General features: G+C 35.6%; 1 protein-coding gene across 26 annotated transcripts in view; it reads left to right on the top strand.

Annotated features, from left to right (window-relative positions):
• Adgrl3 (adhesion G protein-coupled receptor L3) overlaps positions 1–26,779 on the top strand; it is a 748,011-nt gene that overhangs the window by 624,762 nt on the left and 96,470 nt on the right. For all 26 annotated transcript variants that reach the window (XM_013112013.3, XM_013112010.3, XM_013112019.3 and 23 more), the window contains 2 exons: positions 10,880–11,089; positions 14,810–15,030. In XM_013112013.3, coding sequence (XP_012967467.1) covers positions 10,880–11,089; positions 14,810–15,030 — 431 coding nt within the window. The remainder of the gene's footprint in view (positions 1–10,879; positions 11,090–14,809; positions 15,031–26,779) is intronic.

The following is a 26,779-nucleotide window of genomic DNA, read 5'->3' on the forward strand; positions in this document are numbered from 1 at the left end:
CTTTAGAAAAGTCTTCCATTGTAAAATTTGAGGAATCTTTCAATATATCTGTTATCTTCTAAATTAATACAGAACTTCAGAAAACCCAGTAGTCAATGTAGGTTCTGTGTGCCTTTTTTTAAAAAATCAAGCAATTTTGAATCTCATAAATTTATGTTTTACTATAACTTCTCTCTATTCTCATTTGTCATGTATTTCAAAATTAGAGAGAAATCATTTTTACCACATATTCAGAATACAGTTTTACAGAAAGTGCCTGTTTTACCGTCTTCTTAAATGACACTTGTAATGAGTCTTTCTCTGTCCTGCCAGCAAGCTCCCTATAGTAACATGGAGAATTCTTATTAATTATAAAAGCCTATAGCTTAGGCTTATTCATAACTCTTAAAAACTTAAGTTAGTTCATTTATAAAAATCTATATTATATCACATGGCATTTCCTCTCTTCCACCTTATATCGTCTGTGTCCGTGTCTCCTGGCTTCTCTTTTCTTCTTCACAGAGTCCTCTCTTTCTCTGAAGTCCCACCTAACCTCTTCCTTGCCTAGCTATTAGACATTCAGCACTTTATTAAACCATTCACAGCAATGTATCTTCACTCAGTGTTCAAATGTCCCACAGCAGACACTGATAGACATCTTGTAGACATATGTCTCAGCAGACTCTTTCCTTCTGTGTCTAGAATGTCAGAATTTTGATTAAATGCTTCTACACATTGTGAGTAAATTAGTAAGTGACCAAAAGTTTTATTGTCACAACAAAGCTGAGCAAATCACATTTCCCTTGGTCATTGTTGTATAATTTTGTGTAGAACATTTAGCCAGTTAGAAATATGTTTTATTAGAAAGTCATTGGCTAAAAGGAATTTCTCACAATTTTTAGTTTTATAATAGATATGTAGATATGTAGTTTTATATGTAGATAAAAAAGTAAAATGTATATTTCTCAGATGTTAGCTCTGCATCTTAAAATTTTATTAAAATTCCCATGGAAAAAAGCGTGATTTTCATTTCCATATATTAATTGGTGGTACAGAAGAGTTAGAGGTAGCATAATTTTTTGCTATGATTCAACATGTCACTTGAAATATTTAAAAAACAACCAATTAAGTAGTGAAAATTCAACTCCATACTGCAAAAAGCCAATTATTGATTATCCAAACTCTTCTTCCCATTTTAACCTCTAGGATATTGTAGGTTGCAACCTCTCATAGATACTAATAAACTACCTAGGTGCTTTGAATAATCTGAGACCTATCCAATAAAGAATGAATAGTGGCAAATACAACCATTTCAAGGACAACTATTTCAACAACAATTTGTGTCTTTTGGAGGGAGAAAAATGTTTGGATTGATTTATACAATCTCAGATTTCACATTCAAGATGTGTGAAATTCAGTCTCAGTAAGGGCATTACATACCTACCCTTCTGCCCTCATACTCAGTACCACTTTCATTTTGTATGTTGTACTGTAGGCAGGGTCTGGCTTTCTTCCTTTTGGGGTTTCTCATGCCCTTCCATTCACCTTTAGAGTAACATGTGCTCAGTCTTCTTTTTTACAGTACAGTCAGTTATGTTAGTTGTGATAATATGATCACTCATTTTAATAATGAAACTGTTGGAAAAGGAAATTCAAGCAGTTCAGTCTTGACATAAAAACATAGCACCTGATTCACAAGCAAAGGCAAAAGGAGTTCCAGGTCACCACACTTACTGTGTTTCCTCTCTTATATCACTCAAACAGGATGATGTAGACGGTATGACCTTGTATTGGCAGCTTTGGTCAGGGTCACCTGTACCAAGTTTCAGGGAGAAACCAACTTGAGCATCTAAGGAAGAGTCATGGATGCTTCATCCACTTAGCTCTGAAAATGGTGTTGCACCTCTGTATTCTGGGCTGTCACTATGATTTTATAGTTTTCAAACCTCTGCTCTCTTATCTGAAATCTGAGTCTGTTCCTGATCCAATGAAGAATTTATCAAGATGCAAAATAGTGTTAGAACTAGGGCAATACTGAGCAAAAGTAGGAAGCTGTTCACCCTGCTGTGCATCCTCTTCTGTACACTAGTTAGACAATAGTGAGAGAAATGGAGTATTTAAGTTCCATCTAAAAAAGTGTTTCCTCTTTTTTTGCTCTGTTGTTTTGGAAGCAGTGAGTGTGATTCATCAAATATGATGAACTTTCGTTTCTTTTTTTTATTCTCTTTTTAATTCACAGCAAGAAACTTTTAAATACACCAAAGAGTAGAGTTGTATATCTTTAAAGAGTATTTGGTGAGATTTACTAAATCTGAAAGGCAGCTGGACATCAATTTTTTTTTAGCCTCTAACTTGCTAGTGTTTCTCATTTGAAATGAAAGTTTGAAAATACTGATGTTGATTTGTATTTGATAGAGATATAAAGATTTGTAGTGAGTTTATTTGGTTAATTTGTTATAAAGAAGTAGGAAAGAACATCTCCTCGACCTTCTCACTAGGTTACTCAACTGTGATTTACATCTTGTTCTGCAGAAGAAACCATTGCTTCAGACCACTGAGCCCTGTACCTCCCATAAGCCTGTGAGGTGACCTTCGTGCTTGGTGACCTGGTTGCCAAGGTTTAGAGAAATTCCAGGAGCTTATTTAACAGACTCCACACTACATTTGTCAGCAAATAGACTTTTGGGAATTCTATGGGCTTCAGTGAAGCCCACAGTTCTAACCCATTTTATCTTATGATACACACATTGTAAAGGAAATGTCCTCTTTTATGAAAATAAAAAAATGCCACAGTACTCCAAATATTTCAGAAAATAGGTTTAGAAGGCAATTTTATAATATTAAAGTGCATTAGTATGTAGAAAGTAAAACAACTTCTAAATACTTTCATACAGTTTATAGGTATGATAAAATGATCCAGGAAATACGGTTCTCAAAAATGTTTCTTGGAACAGTATTTATCCCTAGTATACAAATGATTTTGGGAGCCCATTCCCCATAGATGGATGCTCTCTCAGCCTAGACACACAAGGGAGTGTCTAGTCCCTGCCGAAATGATGTGACAGACTTTGAGGATCCACCATGAAAGGCCTCATGCTTTCTATGGAGCAGAAGAGGGGTGGAATGGGAGTTGGTGGGAGGCATGGGAGGATGGGAAGCAGAGGGAACTAGGATTGGTATGTAAAATAAGATTGTTTCTAATTTAAATAAAAGAGAAAAAATGTTTCTTTCAAGAAGTAAATGAAAAAAATCAAAATTAATTCATTCAGTGTGTTCTTCCTGTAGGAGCAATTGTGTAGTACCAGTGACAAATATTTAAAATCTCTATATTGTGTTGTTAACCTGCTTTTTAAATAATGATGGTAGTTTCAAGACATCACCACAGAGTAGTACTGCATTCCAGATTGACTTATTTTTAAAACCATGAAGCAAAGGGTTTATTTACCTCTTTCATGAACATGGACACATATTAACATATTTAGTTTTACATGGTCAGAGTACAATTCACAAGACAAATCAGAAATTCTCTGTAGCTCTTCCAAAAATATATGTCACTTCAGAGATGAACAGAATCTCCAGAGAAAGAAGAAAAATGTTGTTTGTGTAAAAATTTCTAACAAGTGATGAGAGAATCTTTGAAGTTCCTAAAACTGTGTCTTCTTGAGTATTCTGTCATGTGCCTGCGAGATTTTCTCCCCATTGTCTCATAGGAAGATGATTTCCTTCAAGTATTTTCTTTGCCTGTCGTGTTTCTGTTTTAAAAGTCTGAGCATTCTTTGCAGCAAAGTGCAGAGTGATAATCCTGAAAGCAAGTTTCTCATTTGCATTGTTGTTTCTTGTTTTCTTTCTTTTGTATAAGGAAGGACTTATTCATGAAACTGTGTCATTTATTTACAAAGATGTTTGGTATCCTTAATAGAATAATATTTATTAATGTTATACTTAGGATTCATTTTTATATGAAGCATGTATTCTTTTGATAGTTTAAATTTTCTAGCTGCTAAACTGCAAAAACAATTACAGGAAGTATTCTATTTGGAAGAAAAACAAACAAACAAAAAACCACTTGGCTATCAATCACAGTATACTGTAACTTTTACTTCTATGTGGACATGCTTCTGAAATTTAAGAGGTCATGAACATATGACACTTTTGATTTTCAGCTTTAAAAGGCCAAAAGCAAAAAGTATTCAGTTGAAAATCTGCTGAATCATTTTTGCCTCTTCCAAGACTCATGACATGATCTATATATGATGGGTTGTTTTTTTTGAGATGAGAATATAATTATAAAATTTCTATGTTCTCGTTCCCTTCTGCTAATTCTCCCGCATACCCCTTCCTTCTCTCCTTCAAATTCGCAGCCTCTTTATTCATTACTTATTGCAAGCATATACTTTTATATATTCCTAAATGTAATCAACTCATATAATGAGTTCACATAATGTTGTATTCTTATTCATACCCGTTGGCAGTGGTAACAAGTTATATTACCCCAGCCACAATATCACCAGAATAAACAACATATAATCAACACTGCATTCTATTATTAATTTAGCTTATTAGGATAGGCACTTGCTTAATATTTCAGGATAGCTTGATACCCTAAAGCAACTGACCTGTAACTCACTTCCTCTATTTTGTTGTTGTTCGTTTGTATCTTTTTTTGAGACAATGTCTTCCTATGTAGCCCTTGGTAGTATAATGCTCATTCTGTATCTTAGATTGATCAGAGTAATTAAAGTTAGATTATACCAGAGATGGTGGCAGACATTACATATGTACATAATAATAACACTTGCAAGTCTGAGACAGGAGGAACACAAATTTGAAGGTAGCCTAGAGATTATTATAGCACAGCATGGTGGCAGGCATCACACTTGTATATAATAATAACACTTCCAAGTCTGGAACAGGAGGACAACAAATTTGAAGCTAGCCTAGAAACAAAGTAAAACTGTATCTCAACAACATCAAATGAAGTCAGACAGTGGTGGCACATGCCTGTAACCCCAGCACTTGAGAGGCAGAGGCAGGCAAATATTTGAGTTCAAGGCTAGCTTGGTCTACAGAGTGAGTTCCAGGACAGCCAGGGCCATATAGAGAAAAGCTGTCTCATTTCCCCCCAAAACAAAACAAAATATAAACAAACAAACAAAAACCAAAAAAACATAAAATGAGTGAATGGCTGGATGTATGGGAAAATAAATGAAATAGAGATTCAACATGCTGTGTCATTATATTTCTGTGATCTAGACTATTGACAATCAAATACATTAGTCACATTATTTTGGTACTTAATTTTTATTGTGGGTCACACAAATGAGAAACTCCAAGTAGTTAGACAGACAAACATTAAAGGGGTTGTATTTTATGGAAGCAATAGAAGGGAAAGGTATTTGTAACTTTAGGTAAGTTAACAGAAAGAGAGACAGAGGAGAGGAGAGGGAGAGGGAGGGAGGCAGGGAGGGAAGAAAAAAGGAATTCCATTCATTGAGAAGGAGACATGTGAATGAGAAATGAGAGACTAGAAGAACAAGTAAGCCTCATGGATTTCTTCTGGAAGAGAATTGAAGCTACCCAAACACAAAATTCAAATGTACCTGATATTTTACATAACAGAACTTAAATGAAATGAATAAGAGTAAAGAAATCAATGGGGTACAGTCATAGTCTTGTCATCATCATCTTCTTCTTCCTCTTCCTCTTTACCTTACTCTGTTTCTAAGGCTTATTTGATTTATTTTATGTATAGGTGTTTTGCCTATGTGTATGCCAATACACATTGTGCATTTCTGGTGCCCACAGAAGCCACTATCATGCATTAGATCCTCTAGAACTGGAGTTACAAAAGGTTGTAACAAATGGTAGTGAGATGCCATGTTGGTACTGAGAATTGAACACAGGTCTTCTGAAAAGGTAGCTAGTACTATTAACCTCTGAGAAATCTCTTCAATACAGTTCTTTTGTTGTTGTTGTTGTTTTGTTTTGTTTTCATGACAAGGTTTCTTTGTGTAACTTCGGCTGTCCTGGAACTTGCTCTGTAGACCAAACTGGACTTAAACTCAGCAACCTCCCAGCCTCTGCCTCCCAAGTGTGGGATTAAAGTTGTGTGCCCTGTTTGGATTAGCTGTCTCTGCTAGTTTTGCCAGCCCATTCTTTGCCAATTTGCTCATCGCTCCTCTCTCTCTGTCGCTGGGTTCCTTGGGTTCAGTTCAGTGTTTAACTGTGGGTGTTTGCCTCTGCTTCCATCAGTCACTGGATGAAGGCTCCAGGATGGATATAGACATCAAGTTCATTATCAGGAATGGGCTTTTGAGGTGGTCTCTCCACTGTTGCTTAGCTTGCCAATTGGTGTCATCCCTTTAGATCACTAGAGGTCACAATGGTGCCTGATCTGTCTTCTAACCTATGATCCCCCTATCCTACCCCCCCACTCAACCTTCCTGTTCCCCCATGACCTACTCTCTCTTCCTCTTCTCCCCCTCTCTATTTCCCAGCTCCCACTCGCCCCCACCCCTAGCCGTGTTCCCCATCTGTTCAGAGGATCTTGCCTCATTTCTCTTCTCTTGGGTCAATGCATATCTTTTAGGTACTTTCCCGTTTCCCAGACTCTCTGTCAGTGGAAGTGCAGACTGGCACTATCCTGATCCATGTCTAAAATCCATATATGAGTGAGTACATGCCATGTTTCTCTTTTTGTGACTGGGTTACCTCACTCAGGATGGTTTCTTCCAGTGCTATCCATTTATCTGCGAATTTCAAGATTCCATTGTTTCTTTCTGCTGAGTAGTACTCCATTGTGTAAATGTACCACATTTTCTCTTTCCACTCTTCAGTTGAGGGGCATCTAGGTTGCTTCCAGGTTCTGGCTATTACAAATAGTGTTGCTATGAACATAGTGGAGCAGATGCCCTTGTTGTATTAATTTGCCTCTTTTGGATATATGCCTAAGAATAGAATTGCTGGGTCTTGTGGTAGATTGATTCCCATTTTCCTGAGAAATCTCCATACTGATTTCCAAAGTGGCTGTATGAGTTGGCACTCCCACCAGCAGTGGAGGAGTGTTCCCCTCTCTCCACATCCTCTCCAGCATAAATTGTCTTCAGTGTTTTTGATTTTAGCCATTCTGACAGGAGTAAGATGGTATCTCAGAGTTGTTTTGATTTGCATTTCCCTGATGGCTAAGGATTTTGAGCACTTTCCTAAGTGTCTCTTGGACATTTTAGCCTCCTCTATTGAGAATTCTCTGTTTAGTTCTGTACCCCACCTTTTAATTGGATCCTTTGGTGTTTTGGAGACTTGCTTCTTGAGTTCTTTGTAAATTTTGGAGATTAGCCCTCTGTCAGATGTGGGGTTAGTGAATATCTTTTCCCATTCTGACTGACAGCTGGGAGGCCAGCATGGGACTGATCCAGACCCCCTGAATGTGAGAGTCAGTGAGGAGGCCTGGGCAACCTATGGGGCCCTGAGCAGTGGATCAGTGTTTATCCCTCGAATACAAACAGACATTGTGTGTCCATAACACAAAGAGGGGTGCTCTCTCAGCCTGGAGTCTTAGGGGAGTACCTGGACCCTACCCTGAGTAAAATGACAGACTCTAGATATCCCCTATGTGGAAGGAATTGGTAATAGGGTGGGAGGATGGGGGCTGGTGAAGGGGTATGGGAGGAGGGGAGGGAGAGGGAACTGGCATTGACATGTAAAACAAGCTATTTAAAATTAAAATAATTTTAAAAAAGAAAGAAAAAATGCTTACAAAAGGAAAAAAGATAAGGGAAAGAGCATCATCTTGCAAAAATATGCTTGCAAAGAACACTTATGAATTGCAAGTTAAAAAACACTTTATTTAAATGCACTGATTTTAAATCTAGGTCATTAAAATATATTATCAGATGTCAAAAAATAAATAAATAAAGTTGTGTGCCACCACTGCCCTATTATGGTACAGATTTTATAGCACTCTATAATCCTTTAGAAGGACTTTCAATTATTTTTTTCTTTATTTAGGTAGGAGACATTATAGGCTTAAGTCAGATGAGTCGCATTATCTTAACTAACTATATATTTTTCTCTCTTTCTTACACATACAGAGGGAGAGACAGAGAGAGAGAGACAGACAGACACACAGGGAAAGGCCGACCAGAGAGAGAATTGTGCTATTTAATTAATGCAGGCTGACTTCCAACTTGAAATTGCTCTTCTTCTAAGTCTTAGATATTTGGTCTAAGAACAATAGTGATCAAATGTCTCAAAGCCAAATATTTATAGGACATTTTTGTATCATTAACATACTATAAGTTGGGGTATGATGTTAGTAAGATGGATGCCATCTTCATTCTCCAGGTACCCAGAGAGTTTAAAATCTTTGTGACAAATAACTGAGTTATATAGTGCTCACAAGTCCCAAACTGCTAAAATGTAATGCTTGCATATCACTTTTCAATATTATACTGTCACTTTTATTTTATTGGTCATGCTCTTGAAGGAAAATCTTTAAATTTTTTTTAACTTTATGTATATTTTTGAGCACGAACTTCCTTGAAATTCTGTTATGATGAACTGTTAAAAACAAGCCTTTTTTATGTTCATGTCTCTTAGAAGGACTTACTGTCTGTTACCTCTTTTCTTTTTATCATATTGATAATATTTATCTTTTGAGGTGTATCACATGGGTGTTTTAGCCTAGTATTATATACATGTTGATGATTGCTGTTGATGTTTTCCCAGCTAGACAGCACTAAGGTTGAGTTAATCACCAGGCTTTATTGTTCTGTTTGAATCTTGTATGCTTTTGCTGCTGACATTTTGAAATCTGTTATTCTTTTCTCAGCACTCTACATGGGGCTTCTGAAGGAGTCTACAGAGGCACCAAGTAAATACATTTCTAATAATACAACCACCCAGGCAAACAAAAGTGGGAGTTTTCAGTTTCCTCCTCTATTTTTCTTTAATGCTTTAGGTCTTTCAGATACATTTGAGGGGGTATTGTGCCTTCCATTTTTCCCATCATGGGAGACTGCTGTGCGGAACACCGGGGCTTGCTACTTCCGCAGTCTCTTTCCTTTGAGGAAAAAAGGAAAGCAAATAGCTCTCTGTTCAGGGAGCCAGGCAGCACCAATCACTCTCCACTCACAAACCACAGAAGTTATTTAAGGTATCAGAGCCCCAGTGCTGTTTTAGTAATATCCTTAGGAGAACCACGCCGTTAAAACAAAGCTTCACCTAGTTTCCTTTCATGGTTTGTGCTTTTCTTGAGAAACTGAGCCAACTTGGGCAGAAATATTTCAAACCTATTTCAGTCAGTTCTAGGGAAGGTGTTCACGAAATAACAACAGTGTAACTGCATCTGGCAGGAGGAAAATACTGTGATTCATAAAATTTAGACTCTGGGATAATGGCTCACTTTATCAACTCTCACATTCATGCTTTCTACACTAAGAAAGCTTAAGAATAAAATAAAATAGAAAACATGTTAACTAGTATTAATGTTTGTAATCTGACTAATTAAATGTAGAAGATACTGTGGTGTTTCCTTGGAAAACATGAAGTGCTGGAAAGATGGTTCAGTGGTTAAGAACACCTATTGCTCTTGTAGAAGACCAGAGTTGTTCTCCTAGAATCCGTGTTGGGTTGCTCACAACAGTTTCCAGGGGGTTTCTGATGCCTGTGGCTTCCTCTGACACTGGTATTACTTGTATTAACAAAGCTAGGTGTATGATCACCATAGACAAAAATAGTATTTGTTTAAATTATAGTTGATCTCTGTCTACTCAGAATGTACAATGAACCTGTTCAACCTAATGTACTAGATTTGTCCTTTACAGTTTTCCATAAGTGATATACCATGTAAGTCCTCTGTCTGGTTGCTTTATTGAAAAATTAGTTAGATTTTTAATAATTTTACTTGCATATATCTGTAAATTAGTCTAATAATTTTCACTTGTTTAGAATTGCATAAATTACATAAACTATTTTTAAAAATTAATGATTTACTTTTCATTTATAGGTAGAAATTAGGTATTTATGGCTTTTTAAGAACCAAAAAATAATGCACTGACCATTCTTGACTTTATTACTCAGTTCAGGTTACTGATTTGACAGGTCAGCATAAACGCTAAAGCAATTATATATGAATATAAATCCCATGGATACCCTCATTACCTGAGAGCTTTCTACTAAATACATGATATATATGTAGCAACTCAACAGAAATAACTAAGGGTTTTTATTATAATTCATACATTTATGAACTCAATTTGAAAATTATGATGACTCATTCATAGTATAGGATTTATAAATTTCATACACATATAAAAGTGTTGATGATTCAAAAACCAGTGGTGGCACTAATTTCCTAAATGTGCATCTTACAGTTTTGAGTACAGTATTCTACAACATGAATTGATTTAAAAAATAGTTCAAAAAAGCAATGTAGGTTAAAAACCTGCAGTTTTACCTTGAAGACTTTGGCCAGAGTCACATTGATCTCCTTTACTTATTTATATCCAGGAAACACATATATTAATTTTATTTATTTTTTTTTTGTTTTGACTATTTTACGAGACTGTCTTTTACGAGACTTGTTTTCGAGGCTGTCTGTCCAGCCTGGCCTCGAACTCACAGAGATCCGCCTGCCTCTGCCTCCCGAGTGCTGGGATTAAAGGCGCACTACCGCCCGGCAATATATTAATTTTCTTGACACCCCTTCAAGTGTTTTACTCCTTGGCCAAAAAGACAAAAGGCTTTAATTATAGAGTGGAGAGCCAAAATGATTCAGTTTTCATATAAGTTGTGAGTATGTGGGATATTTAGTGTTTTCTTAAAATCATGCTCCCTGAATCTAGAATTGATTAACATTCATGCACAAAGGCAACTTATGGTCCCTCTTTTGTGTTTCCAGCACAGCGATGCAGTTCATGATCTTCTTCTGGATGTGATCACATGGGTTGGAATCTTGCTGTCTCTTGTTTGTCTCCTGATTTGCATCTTCACATTCTGCTTCTTCCGTGGGCTCCAGAGTGACCGTAACACCATCCATAAGAATCTCTGCATCAGTCTGTTTGTGGCAGAACTGCTCTTCCTGATTGGGATCAACAGAACCGACCAACCAGTAAGCTCTTATATTGCTGCTATAAAAGGCTACCTATGATTTCCAGAATTCCAGGACTATCAGCAGAGGGAAAGAACATGTTCAAAAGTGCCCTTTTCTTCTTTTCCATTCATAGACAGTGACTTTCGCATCTTGCTCTGCTATTCATTTTTCATGGCTATTGCCATAAAGACGCAGTGAACATTACAGATAGGGTGCACATATCTTTTTACTTCTGTATTGCAACAGTCTCTGGTTTTTCATACAGTGTAGTGATGGTCTACATAACTCCTGCTTTTGTACCAGTGCACCGCCTCCTTTGTCATCCACACCTCCTACCCCACTGATATGTTTGTGACCATTGATGAAGGTTTATTGATCATTATTACTGCAAGTCCATGGTTCATAATTTACCTTAGAATTCATTCTGAGTGTTATGTATTCTGTGGACACACCTAAATACATATTCTCTTTTATAATAGTATATGCAGTATATTTCATTGTCTTGAAAATTCTCCATAATTCTTTTTTGTCCCCATGCCTTCACCAAGCCATGACATTCACTTTTTTATTTTTATGTTCTCCAATAGTTTTGCCTTTTCTCAAGTATTATTTGGATCATACTATATAACTTTACTGAACGTTTTTTTTCTTTTGCTAGCATATACTTAACTTTTTCACATGACTCTTTATGACCTGATAGCTCTCTTCTTTTTATTGCTGGATAATATTCTTTTATTGAGATACTACAGTTTATATATCTATGCATTATGTTTGTTTCCAACTTTTGACAATTTTGAATAAAGCTGCTATCAACATTTTAGTGAACTGTGACTGTTTTTGTTTTGCTTTTGTTTCTTTCTGGTATAACTTTTCAGCTCCTTTAAATAATTACCAAGAAACTCCAAACAAATAAACAAACAAAAAATCATAGTTAATTGGTCCTGTGGTAAGGTATATTTAGTTTGGAGAGAACATTGGAACACTCATTTCAAAGTAGCCATGATTTTCTGCCTTTGCACTATTAATGGACAAGGCATGCATTTGATCAGAAATTTGAAGAGTCTCATGACTGGAGCTGCAGAGAAAAGGGAAACTTTACTTTGTAGTTTTCAAAAGACTTGAGAGTACAATAAATAATTCACTCACTTAATGCTGCTCTCCAGTAGGTGTTCATATGTATGATGTACTATATAATAAAATGCAGTTGCATTCAAGACTGTGATTATGCATTCATGATTAATGACTGCAAAGGATACAATTATGGTGAATATCTTTTTAATTGGTTATCATATACTTAATGTGATAGCTTTTCTCATAAATGCAAAATATGAATAAGCAATCAAAGTACACATTTTCCTCCTCAAACTAAAGCCTTATGATTATAAAAATTTATAGTTCAGATTCTAACCTTAAATCTGCAAATGAACAATTGTGTGTTATTTTTTTTGACGAAAATATTCTATTCTTTAGTTAACCCCCAATTCAAACACTTTTACTTCCTTTTGTGTAGAAATAATACTTGAAATTTAATTCCCTGATGTTAAAGTTGTGATAAACTTCAGTAGGCAATGGATACTGCACAAAACAAGTCTCTGGTGGACAACATAAAAGATGGAGACTGATTTAAAAAAATATAGGGAGAATGTTAGTCAGTAAAGTGTCCTTTATTACTAGCTAGGTATCCTTTTTTGTATTGCACATCATCTTTGGAACATGGTTTCCCTCTAATCTCTCTGACATTCAGCTTCTTCATTCCTCCTTCGTCCTTCTAACACATGGAAACAGACTTACTCATTGTGTCTCTAGAGACCATGCTCATCAATCAGTGAATCTGTCATAATTTTGTTATGTTTGTTTGTATTTATGGTTGTTGTACTTTGTTGGTAGAAGAAACAGATTTAAGTAAGTCAAAAGAAACAAGCACAAAGTTGTGAAAACTATCATTGGGAACCTAATAGCTGACCCAGTAAAGTTTCTAGTACTTTAGGGAGAAACATATTAAGCTGTCTTTAATCTAAATCAAGTTATCCAGACTAATATCTAGTGCAGTAACAAAAAAGAGTCTGAGAGAGAAAACAGTTCTTGATCATTGAGTTTTTGAAAGGATGCATTTGTTTTTATTTCATATGTCTGAGTTTTTGCCCTCATTTATATGTTCCACATGCATGATGGGCACGAATGAAGACTGGAAGAAAGCTTTGGACCCTCTGCAACTAGAGTTACAAATGATGTGAGCCCCGTGTGTGTGCTGGGAACCAAGGGCATATGCAAGAGCAGCAAGTGTTCTTTTTTTTTTTTATTCCTTTGATACATTCTTTTATATATATATATTTTTTTTTTATTTTCCAGTTTAAATTTAGATAAGAAATGAGGTTGCTTCAAAAGTCAGTTCCAGGTCCCTCTCCCATTCCCTCCCCTCCTCCCGTGCCCTCTCCCCAACCCCCCCCTCCGTTAACCCCTCATTCCCCCAGGAAGGGTGAGGCCCTCCATGGGGGTGTCCATAGTCTGTCATTTCATATAGGGCAGGGCCTAGGCCCTTCCCCAAGAGTTCAGGGTGAGAGTGCACCTCACATTGTTCTATGGGAGTCCAAAGTCCGTGTGTATACTTGGGATGGGTACTGATCTGCTGCCCAAGGCTCAATAGATTCCCTAGGCCTCCTCACTGACACCCACATTCAGGGGGTCTTGATCAGTCCCATGCTGGATTGATGCCTGGGATTCAAGAGTTAACCTTTGTTTGGTCAGCTGTTTCTGGGGGTTAAACCAGCCCAGTCTTAATCCCTTTGATCATCAGTCCTCCCTCTCTGTTACTGGCTTTCTTGAGTTCAGCAGCAAGTGTTCTTAACCACCCAGCCATCTCTCCAATCCTGAACACTACATTTTAACTGGATCCATTTTTGCCTCAATCCAGAGTTTACATTCCAACACTACTTGACCCTGCCTGAAGCAGGGAATAAACAATCAGCAATTCTTAATAAATAACAATGTCATAAGAAGATTACTATTAATTCATGACATTATTTGATATAATTTGAGTTTTAAAATGCTCGTTTCCTAGGTTTTAGTGTTTCTCTTTCATTTCTAATTGCAGATACTGAGGAGAGCGTAGTCAGTGGTAGAACACTTGTCTAGGGCCTTCAGTCTTATTGCCAGCACTGCAAACAACAAATAATAAAGCAAAAACTAACATATTAGTTTATGTTCGGGAGAAACTGTTACAAAATTAATTTTAAAATCATTCTTTTCTTTTTGTCTTTCTTTATTTTCCCTCCTTTCTTGGTCCCTCCCATCCTTTCTTTTTAAATTTTGGTGCACAATCTTCCAGGTACTTCTGATCCTATTGTCCCAGCCTACAGAACCCTGGAGTCATGAGTACACACAATCACATTCAAATTTAAATATTTACTATTCTTTAATTTTAATGATAAAGATTTTAAAATTATAAACTAATGTCAGTAGTTAATTATCCCTGAGTTCTTAGTAGATTTTTCCCATAAATGTTGTGATTTTCCTTATTTTAATATGGTGTCAGCTATAAGCTGTAATTAGATAAAAGGCAGTTTTCAAGTAGGTTATATTTAATTCATTTTAGTGTTTATTCTCTGGAGTCTTATCCATATTATTCTGTTGCGGTCCGATTTTGCAGTTGCTGGGTGGATAGCCATTTATGTCAGTTTTGTGTCGGACAGTGGATCTACGTGTTTGTTCCATGACTGAAGTCCGCGTTCCTTTTTCTAGATCGCCTGTGCAGTGTTTGCAGCCCTTTTGCATTTCTTCTTCTTGGCGGCCTTCACCTGGATGTTTCTGGAAGGGGTGCAGCTGTACATCATGCTGGTGGAGGTTTTTGAGAGCGAGCATTCACGTAGGAAGTACTTTTATTTGGTCGGTTATGGGATGCCTGCGCTCATCGTGGCAGTGTCAGCCGCAGTCGACTACAGGAGCTACGGAACAGACAAAGTGTGAGTTGAATGGTTGTTTGCTGGCTCTCTTTTCTCTCCCATTCCAGATAGGTAAAAGCTTTAGATTTGCCCTTTAATCCCAGCACTCGGGAGGCTGAGACCAGCAGATCTCTGTGAGTTCAAGGCCAGCCTGATGTACAAAATGAGTTCCAGGGCAGGCTCTAAAGCTGCAGAGAAACCCTGTCTTGATAAACAAACAAACTAACACATATGTGTACAGCATGATGGCCCAAGGGAGGCAAAAGCAGGCATATTTCTGATTTGGAGGCCAGCCTGCTTTACAGAAGTAATGCAATGGCAGCTAGGGCTACACAGAGAAACTTTCAAAAATACCAAAACAACAACAACAAGCAAGACAACAGCAACAACAAAAAAAAAAGAAAGAAAGAAGGAAGGAAGGAAGGAAGGAAGGAAGGAAGGAAGGAAGGAAGGGAGGGTGGGAGGGCGGGAGGAAGGGAAAGAGAAAAGGGAAGGGAAGGGAAGGGAAGGGAAGGGAAGGGAGGGGAGGGGAGGGAAGGGAAGAAAAAAGTATTGGAGCTAGAGAGATGATGCCTCAGCAGTGAGAGCACTGGCTGCTTTTCTAGAGGACCCTGGTCTAGTTCTCAGCACCCACATGGCTATTCACAATTGTCAGTAACTTCAGTTCCAGGGAATCTGATATCCTCACACACGCAGGCAAAACATCACATTTAAAAAAATCTTGTGTTTTTCTTTTGAGAAAGAAAGACATTCAGTTCGGAAGACTTTCATGACAACTGAAATTCCAAACAATGAATGAAAGTTTCCTTAGAAAAAGCATGAAGAACTCCTGGTTGATGACCAGTACTTACATTTTAGGTGTATACTAAGGAGGGAGAATAAAAGCAGAGAAGAATAAGCAGAGCCCTTGAAATAGAATGCTGGCACTGAGGGTCAAGGATAGTAAGAGAAAGTTCCACATTACCCTTTCAGAATCGGCGGTGACTTATGTCAAAGATAATTGAAGTAGGCTAAGCACCACAGAGGAACCTCTTGATCTTTGCAACAGCTATCTTAAGGCAGTGCTAGAAGCACAAGCCAAATGGGAGGATGTAAAAAAATACATTAGCAGAGGCTTCAGATATTATCTATGTCCTGAAGTAATTTCACTGAAAATATTGGTTTGTATGATGAAAGTAATGGAGGAGTTTTGAAAACAGTGTCACGTGAGCTGGGGAGGCTCAGGATCTGTGGAAGAATGCTTGCATAGCATGCAAAAAATGTAGGAAAACTGTAAGATATGAAGTGAAGAATGTATAGTCTGAGAAACCCAGTTGACATGAAATTAATGAAAAGAAAAATGGTTATTTCTCATTTTTATTCAGCACACATAGGCTGAATGAGAGAAAAGGTCCCAGAATGATTTTTTAAAAAGGCACAAAACTAAAGCTAGCATTAGAAAGACTTTAATTGAATGTATGGAAAGTCACTTTAGAATTCTCTACTCCCATGGTTAAATTGTATAGATGTGAAAAATCAAGCACATTCATTCTGACTTGTCTGTCATTATAGACATTGGTATAAGTGGACAGTTGATAAACCATCAGGTTTGTTTCAAATGGAGTAGAGTTTATTTTTGTGCTGGTGAAAGAATCTTTGTCTTTATTGGTAAGCAAAGGAAGGAATAAGTAAGTTACACGTTTAAGCATGGAACAGTTCCACCAAGCACAAGATGCTGACTTTCTGTGGAGTGAAGTGGTGAGGTCATGTGAAGAGGACAAGAGTTTTGAAAAACTTTGAGATGAGCACTATGGAAAATGTGTTAAAGAGCCAATTAGACATCAATAAAAAGATTTTGAGGCAGCAGTGAAGGCTCGGGTGAGGTTAGATAGCATCAATTTCACAGATGTTAATAAGCCAGATTTCATGACTTTCTACCAGCCATCAGAAGCCTGAACATGCTGGCAGTGAAACAGCTTGCTTCCCAGAAATGGGCATTCATAAAGAGGGAATGACACTAAGAAGACACCAGAATCAGTGAGAGTGTAGTTAAAATAGAGCATGTGGTGCCCAGACATCAACAATACAATTAAAAGGAGAGGATTGTTTTCTTTTTTAATATAGTGACAGGCTATGTTATCTGTCTCTATGTAACAATTATTTTCAAATTTGATGTTGTAAATTGCAGTCAAATCTGAATTCATTCTGTCAGTTCCAGTAACAACCATGGGATCAGACTATGATTAGCAAAATGGTATCTGACTTTGTTTCTAAAGATGTCTTGGGAGAGAGGCATTAAATTCATCATAAACTCTTTTTTCTTCTCAAATAATGTCCTTATTGATATAACTCACAGACCATAAATACTCCTTTAAAGTATATTTTTCAAGCGTTTTAATATGCTCCCAATGTTGTGCATTCAACATCACTAATTTTAGAGTATTTTCATCAACCTATAAAGAAGCCTATTAGCTGCCCCTTCCCCTGGATCACAGAATTTTACATTTTAATTAATTCATTCTCCCCCTAAGAGGTTAAGCTGAGTTATATCATTATGAGTGATCTTACACTATTTCCAATATTGTTCTTAAGCAGTCCCGTCTTGTTTGCTGGATGTTTCTGCTTTCTTCTTTGTTTTTATTCAATGTTTATCTTTTCTCTGGAGTTATTTGCAAATTTCCCATTACCAAACTGAGTCAAGTTGTTTGCTTTGTGTTTCAGTTATTTGTTTGAAACAAATGTCATTTTCTGGACAGTAGAAATCTGTTTTCTTAGAATCAATAATATACAGTCCCTAGTGACTTTGTTAAAGCTTTGGCCATCATTGCTTTAATTTCCTGCCCCATGACTGTTAGGTCTCATTCACTGACATTATTACTCTGTGGGAATAGAGGGTAATTTATTTCCCAGGCATGAGTCTAAACAATCCTTAATTGCTCAGTTATGCAATTATGATTTTTCCCAACAAAAAGCAAAGCAGCAGAGATAGATGAACCAAGATATGTAGAAGGTAAGGAGAGAATAGAGGAAATTCTGGTCAAATTCTATCACTGGCAGGCATAAAGCATTTTAATGTTTATTTTACATTTAAAAATTGTTCACAAAGATAACTCCAGGATCTATGGGGAAATCATATTTAACTTCTACTTTGGGGAAGTTCATTGAACCCAATATCTGCCTAGGAATATTTTTCTCATTAAGAAAGCAAGTGTTGAATAGAGAACTGTTATTTCATGATAGATATTGACCACAGAAGCAGGCATGAAAGTGTTATGTTTCCATTTGTGCTTAATCAAGATATCTTCTTAAAAAAACACTGTCAGTGGGTTTTATTTTTTTATTTTTGTTTGGTGTTGGGAATTGAACTTGGGACATAGCCTTTGCTACAACTACTGAGCTATATCCCTAGCCAAGGCACTGGATATTGACTCAACTCATAAGATTTCTACATTTTATAACTTGGTCTTTATTATCTTCTGTCTTTGTTTTTCCATTTCTATAATTGTTGTTGGTTGCTTTTATTTGATTCCAGAAGATGATCTGACTTTCCAGGTACTTGCTAACTATGTAGCATCTTTCTTTCTTGTGAAATAATTCATCAAAGCAATTTTTTAGACATTATCATGAATACTTTGGTCAAGAAATGGCTAGAACTATTCACTGAACTGGCAGAACATATTTAATAAACAAAACATTTTCTTCCCCATGTAGCTTTTACTTCAGTTTCAGGCTTCATTGATTTCTAAAAGCAATTAAAGTGTGACTAGTCTCATCTACTATAAACTCAATAGCCAAGAAATCAAAGATATTACCAGCTGTGTTCTTAAATGCTTCCAATCTCTGCAAACTAAAAGCTAAAGTCTTGGAAATTTCATGATTCTTAACTTTTATTCTAATTTAAAATTTAGAGTATGTCCAGAATAATTCAAATTACTGTATTATATTGTAATATAATCTAAATAATAGATTTCTCCTTTTCCTCCTTTTATTGTATTTCATCATTTCATTATAGTGATAATGAGGTGTTACATCTGAAATCTTTAATAATAGCAGCTTACATTTCTAAGTAAAAGACTCATACTGATGGTAGATGATGAATTTAGAGATAAGATTGTCTTGTAGGCTAAATAAATGTTATTTTGATACAGATAGAGATAGCTATCACATTCCATCTGGCTGATGGAGTATGATGTGTTTTTCTATGAAATGTTATTAGGCTGTTGAATTTATTATGTACAGAACACACACTCATGAACAAAGCATACATAATTTGATCTTAAGATGTTGTTTGGTTTGCCATCAATTTGCAATGCTTATAAAGGAGCCATTATCTTCTGATGTTTGTATAACAAAATCTTTTAATCTAATTGACATATACTCAAAAATACACTCACAATAACATTCAGACACAATAGCATGACATTTAAAAAATCCATTTAAATAACCAAAACTCTTTAAAACAGTAGCCCTCTGCTAGGGCATCACAAATCTGTATTGCACTGTTAATAATGAGCATATATTACATTTTTGCATCTGATCTTTTAGACTTTTATTCTTTTGGACAACAAGGGAGGGTATCCACTAGATACTGTCAGAACACGATTATAATGAAGATTAACAATAACTAAAAGAGGACTTTTTGAAACTCCATTCTAAATACTATGAGGTTTTATGACCTTATTCAAATCAGTTCATTTAAAATTTATCAAAATACCACACAAATATGAACAGTTTTAAACAGTTAAAAGTCTAACTAGCTTTAATTGTTTCCTCGGACCTTTATCATAATCCCATGGGTATACCCAAAGGGAAAGTTTGCATTCTCAGTGGTTTAGGAGGAGTAAAAAATGAGTAACAGAAAAAAAGGGCACTAGAAAGAGGTTAAACTAGACAGTAGTATAAGAGATTAGTTATGGGCTAGAAATTGATACAGGGGTTTTAATAAGTACACTGATTAATCCAAGAACATTCATATCCAATCCGAAATACATGGATAGTGAGGAAGAGCCAAGCTCTTAAAAATAATTGACATCACATTGCAATCTGAAAATCACTATAAAGTCATCTACTAATCTACATATGTCTCCACAGTTCACTGCCTTAAGAAAAATTATAAAGTTGTAGTCTATGTTAACTGAAATCACCAAATTTATTTCAGTTTATTAAATGACTTTATAAGAACTTAGAAAAGCAATAACTGATTATTGTAACAATAGAACATTATAGGGGCTGGAGAGGTGCCTCAGAGGTTAAGAGCACTGGCTGCTCTTCCAGAGGTCCTGAGTTCAGTACCCAGCCACCACATGGTGGCTTATAACCATCTGCAATGAGATCTGGTGCCCTCTTCTGGCCTGCAAGCATACATGCAGGCAGAATGCTGTACACATAATAAATGTGTACACATAAAAAACTGTTTGTTGTATGAATATATGTATATTCAGATATATTCCTAAGTATAACTTGCTCAGCCTGCATAATGTTACTTGTATGTAGGTTTCAAAAAATAGTACATTATATTATTATCCAGTTATATTATAGTATTATCAAAGAAACAATTGAGAAGCACTGAGTTTGATAGTGTTTGATAGTTATGTTAACAAGTTTATGTTTATAAATTTGTTCACAATTTCCAAAATACTCTCAGAAAATTGCATTGTCACCAGTAGAATCCTGTTGAAATTATTATAGCACATCACAAAGAAGCAGATTATTTTAATTGACACAAAAAATCTCAGTGAATATGATATCAGCTACTGTGTCTGTTGAACATATGAAATAGTATAACCAATGAGGAAGTACTTTTCAGTGATATAACAATGTAATACTCATTCAGTGTATATATGGAGAATACTTGTATAAACTTAAATATTGTTTTATTTACATCTATGAGCATACTATCTGTGCATATGTATTCAAGATCAGTATTATATTGTCATCACGTTCTTAACAAGGAGTCCACTTACTGAAAAGAAACTATCACGATATGTAACAATATTAGATTGACATTCAATTTTCTAGGGAGGAGTTATTTATTCCTGAACTGTGTCAGACATCAAGAGAATACTGTCCTGTAGATAGTAATAAAGATTAAAGATATAGAATTTAGACCCATTGATAATGTTAAACATTGTTCTTATATGGTTAGATATGGAGCTGGGTGCCAGTATTCCCAATATTTGGTAGGCTAAGGCCGTGAATTTGAGATCAGCCTTAGCAAAAATGAAAAATTCATTTCACAATACCAATTGAGTTATAGTTAACAAATGACCCAGGTAAACATAGATTCATGTAAAAACCTGTATCATTGTTTTGGATAGCAAAACAATGGAAACCTACAATATTTGTCAACAGATAAAAAGACAAAAATGTGATACAGCTATATGACTGAATATGCAGAATAAAACAAAATAGTATTGACTGGTACAGAATGAATAAACATTAAAATATTTTTTCAGAGAAGTCTACTACAAAAGACTACATATACTCTGTACTCCTATTTGGATGAAATATTTAAAATAGGCAAATCTTAAAACAAATTACAGTAGTTGCTGTATAATAAAGATGGTTTGGGATATTGCAGGCAGGAAAAAAACAGACATGATGTGGGTTTTGATGGACAAAAATTACTATTCTGATAATTTTACAAGTCTTAAATATATTTACAATAATCAAATTTGTGAATTATTTGTAAATAATTGCAATAAGGCACTCAATAATACAAAAGAATTCATTTTCAAAGATGACATTTAAACAATTCTGATATTTTCCAAAACCAACATTCAATATGTATCTTTTATATAGCATGTAGATTTGTTATCCATTCATTAAGAATACATATTAATGAAGTAATTTACAACTTTATTTTAATATATATCAGTTTCCTCTTGCAGGTGGGTAAATAAAATTCAGACTCCAGTACTAGCTTGTAAAGTGAGGGTTGTTATAAAGATTTACAGAAGGCAACTGTGACATGTGAACATGTGCATTTGTACGTACAGATATTCATGTATGTAGGTATGCATTAAAATATATTATACTAAATTACATAATAAATAAGCACTTAATGAATTCTGTCTTTTATTAATTGTATCTTGTATTAGGGGTTCCATTATTTGGCTGGTACAAATGAATAGATGTGGATTTTATGATAAATAAAATTTTAAAATATAAATTAAATTGCTAACAACTGTCCATTTGTTAAAGTGATGATTATAATTCTCTTTTTCCCCTTTTAACCTATGTAAGAAGAAACTGTGAGAAATACTGTGACATTAATTATTGATAAATTATAGGAAATACTGGAAACTCCTTCATAAGAACATGACATATTTTGCTGAAGAAATAATATGTATTTTTAAACAAATTAAGAAGTAGAGGATCAAAAGACTATATAAATTACATTTAATATATTTAGAACAAGCTTTAAACTCTAAGGTCTCAAACTAAAACCCCAGTGTTAGTCTTGAACTACTGCAGGCTCCATTCTTGCGTGGCTGACATGCATTTCATTGTTCTTAATGAGTGTGCTCACTGAGAAGTTCATGTATGGCTGTGCTATAATGACAATTGCCTTTTAAATGTCATTGACAAATGTATTTTGCAATGAGTTTAGGATGACATTCTGTATTTTTGCTACTCATCTTCTCTTTCCTCCTTCTTTGTTTCTTGCCCCATTTCTCTTTATTTTTTCTCCTTAATCATTTGATCTTACGTAGGTAAACAGACAGATGGTAGAAAGATGGCTAGTCAGGTAATAAATAAATGAAGAGAGTACAAATATAAATACATGTACCCGTGACCTAGAAAAAGAATATTAAGTAATTTAGAAACTCACAAACAATATGAAAATATCACAAATTTCACTAGTAGCACCTAAAAATCTATTTCTAGTTACATTTTGTATTTTCCCTACATGGTATTGTAACCCGAATTCTGATTGGTATTAATAATAAAAACACAGAGACAGACATTGGGGTTTTAGCTGAAGGTCAGAAAAGCAAAGCTCCCAGCCACTAGAGATTTCTCAACTCTGCCAGTGCTCAGACCGAAGAGGCAATCCTGCCCTCAGACTGCATCTGTCTTCACCAAATCTCAGACTGTACTGAGTTCCTGTCTCCTTCCATTTTATATTCCTCTCTAGTGCTGGGATTAAAGGCATGGGATCCTAATTGCTGAGATCACCTTTGTGTGAGCCCTGTTTTTCTTTTAGACTGGATTAATTTTGGGTAGCTCTGCGTGTCCTTGAACTGACAGAGATCTGTCTGCCTCTGTCTCATGAGTGCTGGGATTAAAGGTGTGTGCCACCATGGCCTGATCTTTATGGCTAACTAGTGTGGCTGCTGGGATTAAATGTGTGTATCACCATTGCCTGATCCCTATGGCTAACTAGTATGGCTAGCTTTGTACTCTGATCTTTAGGCAAGTTTTAATTTTTAGATCATAAATAAAATACCGCCACACCATTTGGTCTATGATTTTGCTCCCCATTGAAGCAAATAGCATTGGTAATCTATATTTCTTCAGACACTTTGGATACTAGTCAGGTGTGGCTGGTTCAAAACATCAAGAATGTAGTCTGGTGATGGTTGTGTCTCTGAGTTGCTGATCTTCATGTTTTTTTTTCTAAATACAGAACCCTACCTTTTAAGGATGGGATATGAGAATAAAATGATTATCTGTAGTTTAGTGCATAAAGAGGAGACATTAAGCTGTTCATTTCTCTCTTGTGTTGTTTTAAGAAACATGAGAAAATGTTCTTTCATTTTTCTCTTTTCTGAGTTTACTTGTAGGAAGTTACTATTGAATAGGTAATTGGCTTATTAAGGAAACATGATATCAACTTCTTTACAAATAATTTTAATGATATGTCCTACATTTTTTATAACAATTCTAGAGGAAAAAAATTATCTTTGTGGCTTAGCACTGAGACTTTGGAGTGTTGAAACCAATAAAATTATATCAGTGCAATAAGCCTTCATCTTGTAAACAGCAATATGTTATTACCTTTTGAAAACTAATACAATGAGAAATTTTTAATGGTCCATTTGTGTTTCATTAATTTAACAAAAGACAAGGCATATGTGGCACATGAAATGTGCTCCTTTGAATTCTAAAATGGATTTAGTATTGAACAAGAAAGAGGTAATATGACCAGGATGAGTTTTCTTTTCACCTGTAGGTCATGTCTTTTCTTTTAGTACTTCTAAAAGCACAATTCAGAGATTATACACAATGGACTGAATATCCTTTCAAAATACAGAATCGAGGTGTTTTGAAAATTAAACAAATATAGCCTACCAAAATTACTGGTTTTGTTACATAAATATTACTTCATAGATCCCAGCGGTTTTCAGATAAACCATTTTTTTTTAAAAAGTACATTTAACCATTTGTAACCTGAACTTTTTGTATTTTGTGGTTCTTTTAGCATTTGCCTCATGAATTGGCTTTGATCACCTCTTAGCCAGTGGTTCTGGGTTTTATCTCAATAGCATACAGGGGCCAGAGTTTAGAATACTGTGGGTGGAGCAGACACAGGTAAAGCATAGCTATACAATACCATTCTTCACATTAAAGTCAAGGGTTAATTCTTTTAACATTGGCATAGTGAATAGAGCAGGAACCATGCACATTTTGAAGGTGGGTAAAGGGAAAGAAATGAAACTCAGAAAGCTTTGCAAAAGGCAGCATGCAGCCAAAAACAACAGCAGGTATGGCCATATGGCAATCAAATTAGAAAAGGCATTCTTACCACACAGATTCCAGAGGACAGTAAAGCACAGACAGCATGCATGGAGCGATGATTTATTCAGTGCATGTTGAGTTTCACACTGCCTCTTCCACTGTTCACTTAGGAAGGGGTATTTAAATAATTTTAAACAAGTAGATACTGAAGAATTTTTTTAAAGGCTGAAAATAGCACCTCACTTTCCTTCTACATTTAAAGGAGATTGTTAGCCAAACACATATTTCAAAATAAAGCATTTGTTAAGCTGATATTTCTAAAGAAATAAAGGTTGGTAAGGATAAAGTTAATGTCATTATGTTATTTCAATACAATATGTGAAGATATTAAAGTTTTAAATCAACGTTAATCTAAGAAAATAACTCATAATGTGATTAAGGTTATGTCTGTTTTCTTACCTATAAAACCTATTTCTAGAAGATCTTGAAGCACATTTTTCATATACTAAAATTTATTTGCTGAAAATGTACTTTAGTTCTTAGATGACCTCTGGAAAATTTTGTGAGCTATAAACGGTCTGTTCTATTATCAATCATTTTTAAATGTATTATTAGTGTTGATTTATGTTGCTATAACTTGAACAATGAAGAGAGAGATGTGAACAGAGTGAGAGAGACATGGAAAGAGAGAGAGGTGGGGGGATGTATCGGATTTAATCAGGAAAATTGCACCTGCATTGTCTTTTATTGCTTTTAGCCTGAAGGAAAATCTAGTCTTTGCAAAGAACCTAGAGATACTTATGGAAATTCCTCTACTCATTAATGTCACTCATACACACACATTCCTTTTAGTTGTGACAAGCTAGCCTAGAGTGAGAATGAAGACAGTGATCCTATTTGAAACTAGTAGGTCTCTCTGACTCATGTCTGTTCACAGGCAACACTACACCCCTCTTTTCTGTGACAGAATGTAGCTGGCTTTCTTTTGTGCCACCAACCAGCTCTCAAATCATGACATGGAGACTTATGATTAGTTATGAATGCTCGGCCTTATCTAATCCTAGTTTTTTGCTAGCACTTATAATTTAATTAACCTGTTTCTCTTCATCTATGCTTTAATTCAGGGCTGGCTTTCTTTCTTTCTTTCTTCCTTCCTCCCTCCCTCCCTCCCTCTCTTCTTTCTCTCTTTTTTTTTTCTTTGTGTATATACTACTTTCCTGCTGTTTCCATGACTGGCGGGTTGCCCGGCAGTTATCTGGCTTCTGACCCTGGGCATGACCCTCTCTTTCTCCCTTGTTCTTTTCTCTCATTCTAATCTCTCAAGCCTAGATTCCTCCTCCTACTTATTTTCTGTTTGCTGGCCAGCCACACCTATCCCTCAACTAACTATTGACTATTCAGTTTTTTATTAGAGCAGTCAGGTGCCTTAGCTAGCAGGCAAGGTGAAACAAATGCAACACATCTTTACATAATGCAGCATAAACAAATGTAACACGTATTTACACAGTTAAAATAATATTCTGCAGCATAAAGAAACAGTAACACATCTCAGCATAATTAAAATGATATTCCACAGCAGCAAACTATTTAAGTACAAGAGCAAAGGAATAACTAACTGTTCAAAAAACTGGCTAGTGATTTAAACTCTAATTGCTTGTATAATCGTATTTTCCAAGCAGAATTCTTATGTGTATTTGAACAATAGTAAGCCATATTCTCTATGTAGAAATGATGGACTTGTTGTCAGTCTCTTTGTGGAGTACCTATCTCACTGCTCCTAAAGTTAGTTTATATGGAGTTAAGGTAAAGGAAGATAGCCGTATGCCTAGAAGTTGATGTATGGTGGCAATTTTGTTTTTTGCTTAGAAACATGGCTACCAAACATCTTAGAAAAATCTAAAGGTTACAAAAAATAGAAAATAATAAACAAATAATAATCACTGCCTCTACCAGTCAAGTGAAAAACTGTTAGTATTTTGACATACAGTAATTTTTTATTGTAGTTTTTTTGAGAAAAGGTTTCTCTGCATAACATCTCTGGCTGTCCTGGCACTTGCTCTGTAGACCAGGCTAGTCTTGAACTCACAGAGATCCACCAGCCTCAGCT

This window comes from Mesocricetus auratus, unplaced genomic scaffold (genome assembly GCF_017639785.1).
Source record: "Mesocricetus auratus isolate SY011 unplaced genomic scaffold, BCM_Maur_2.0 Super-Scaffold_100006, whole genome shotgun sequence".
NCBI classification, from domain to species: Eukaryota; Metazoa; Chordata; class Mammalia; order Rodentia; family Cricetidae; genus Mesocricetus; species Mesocricetus auratus.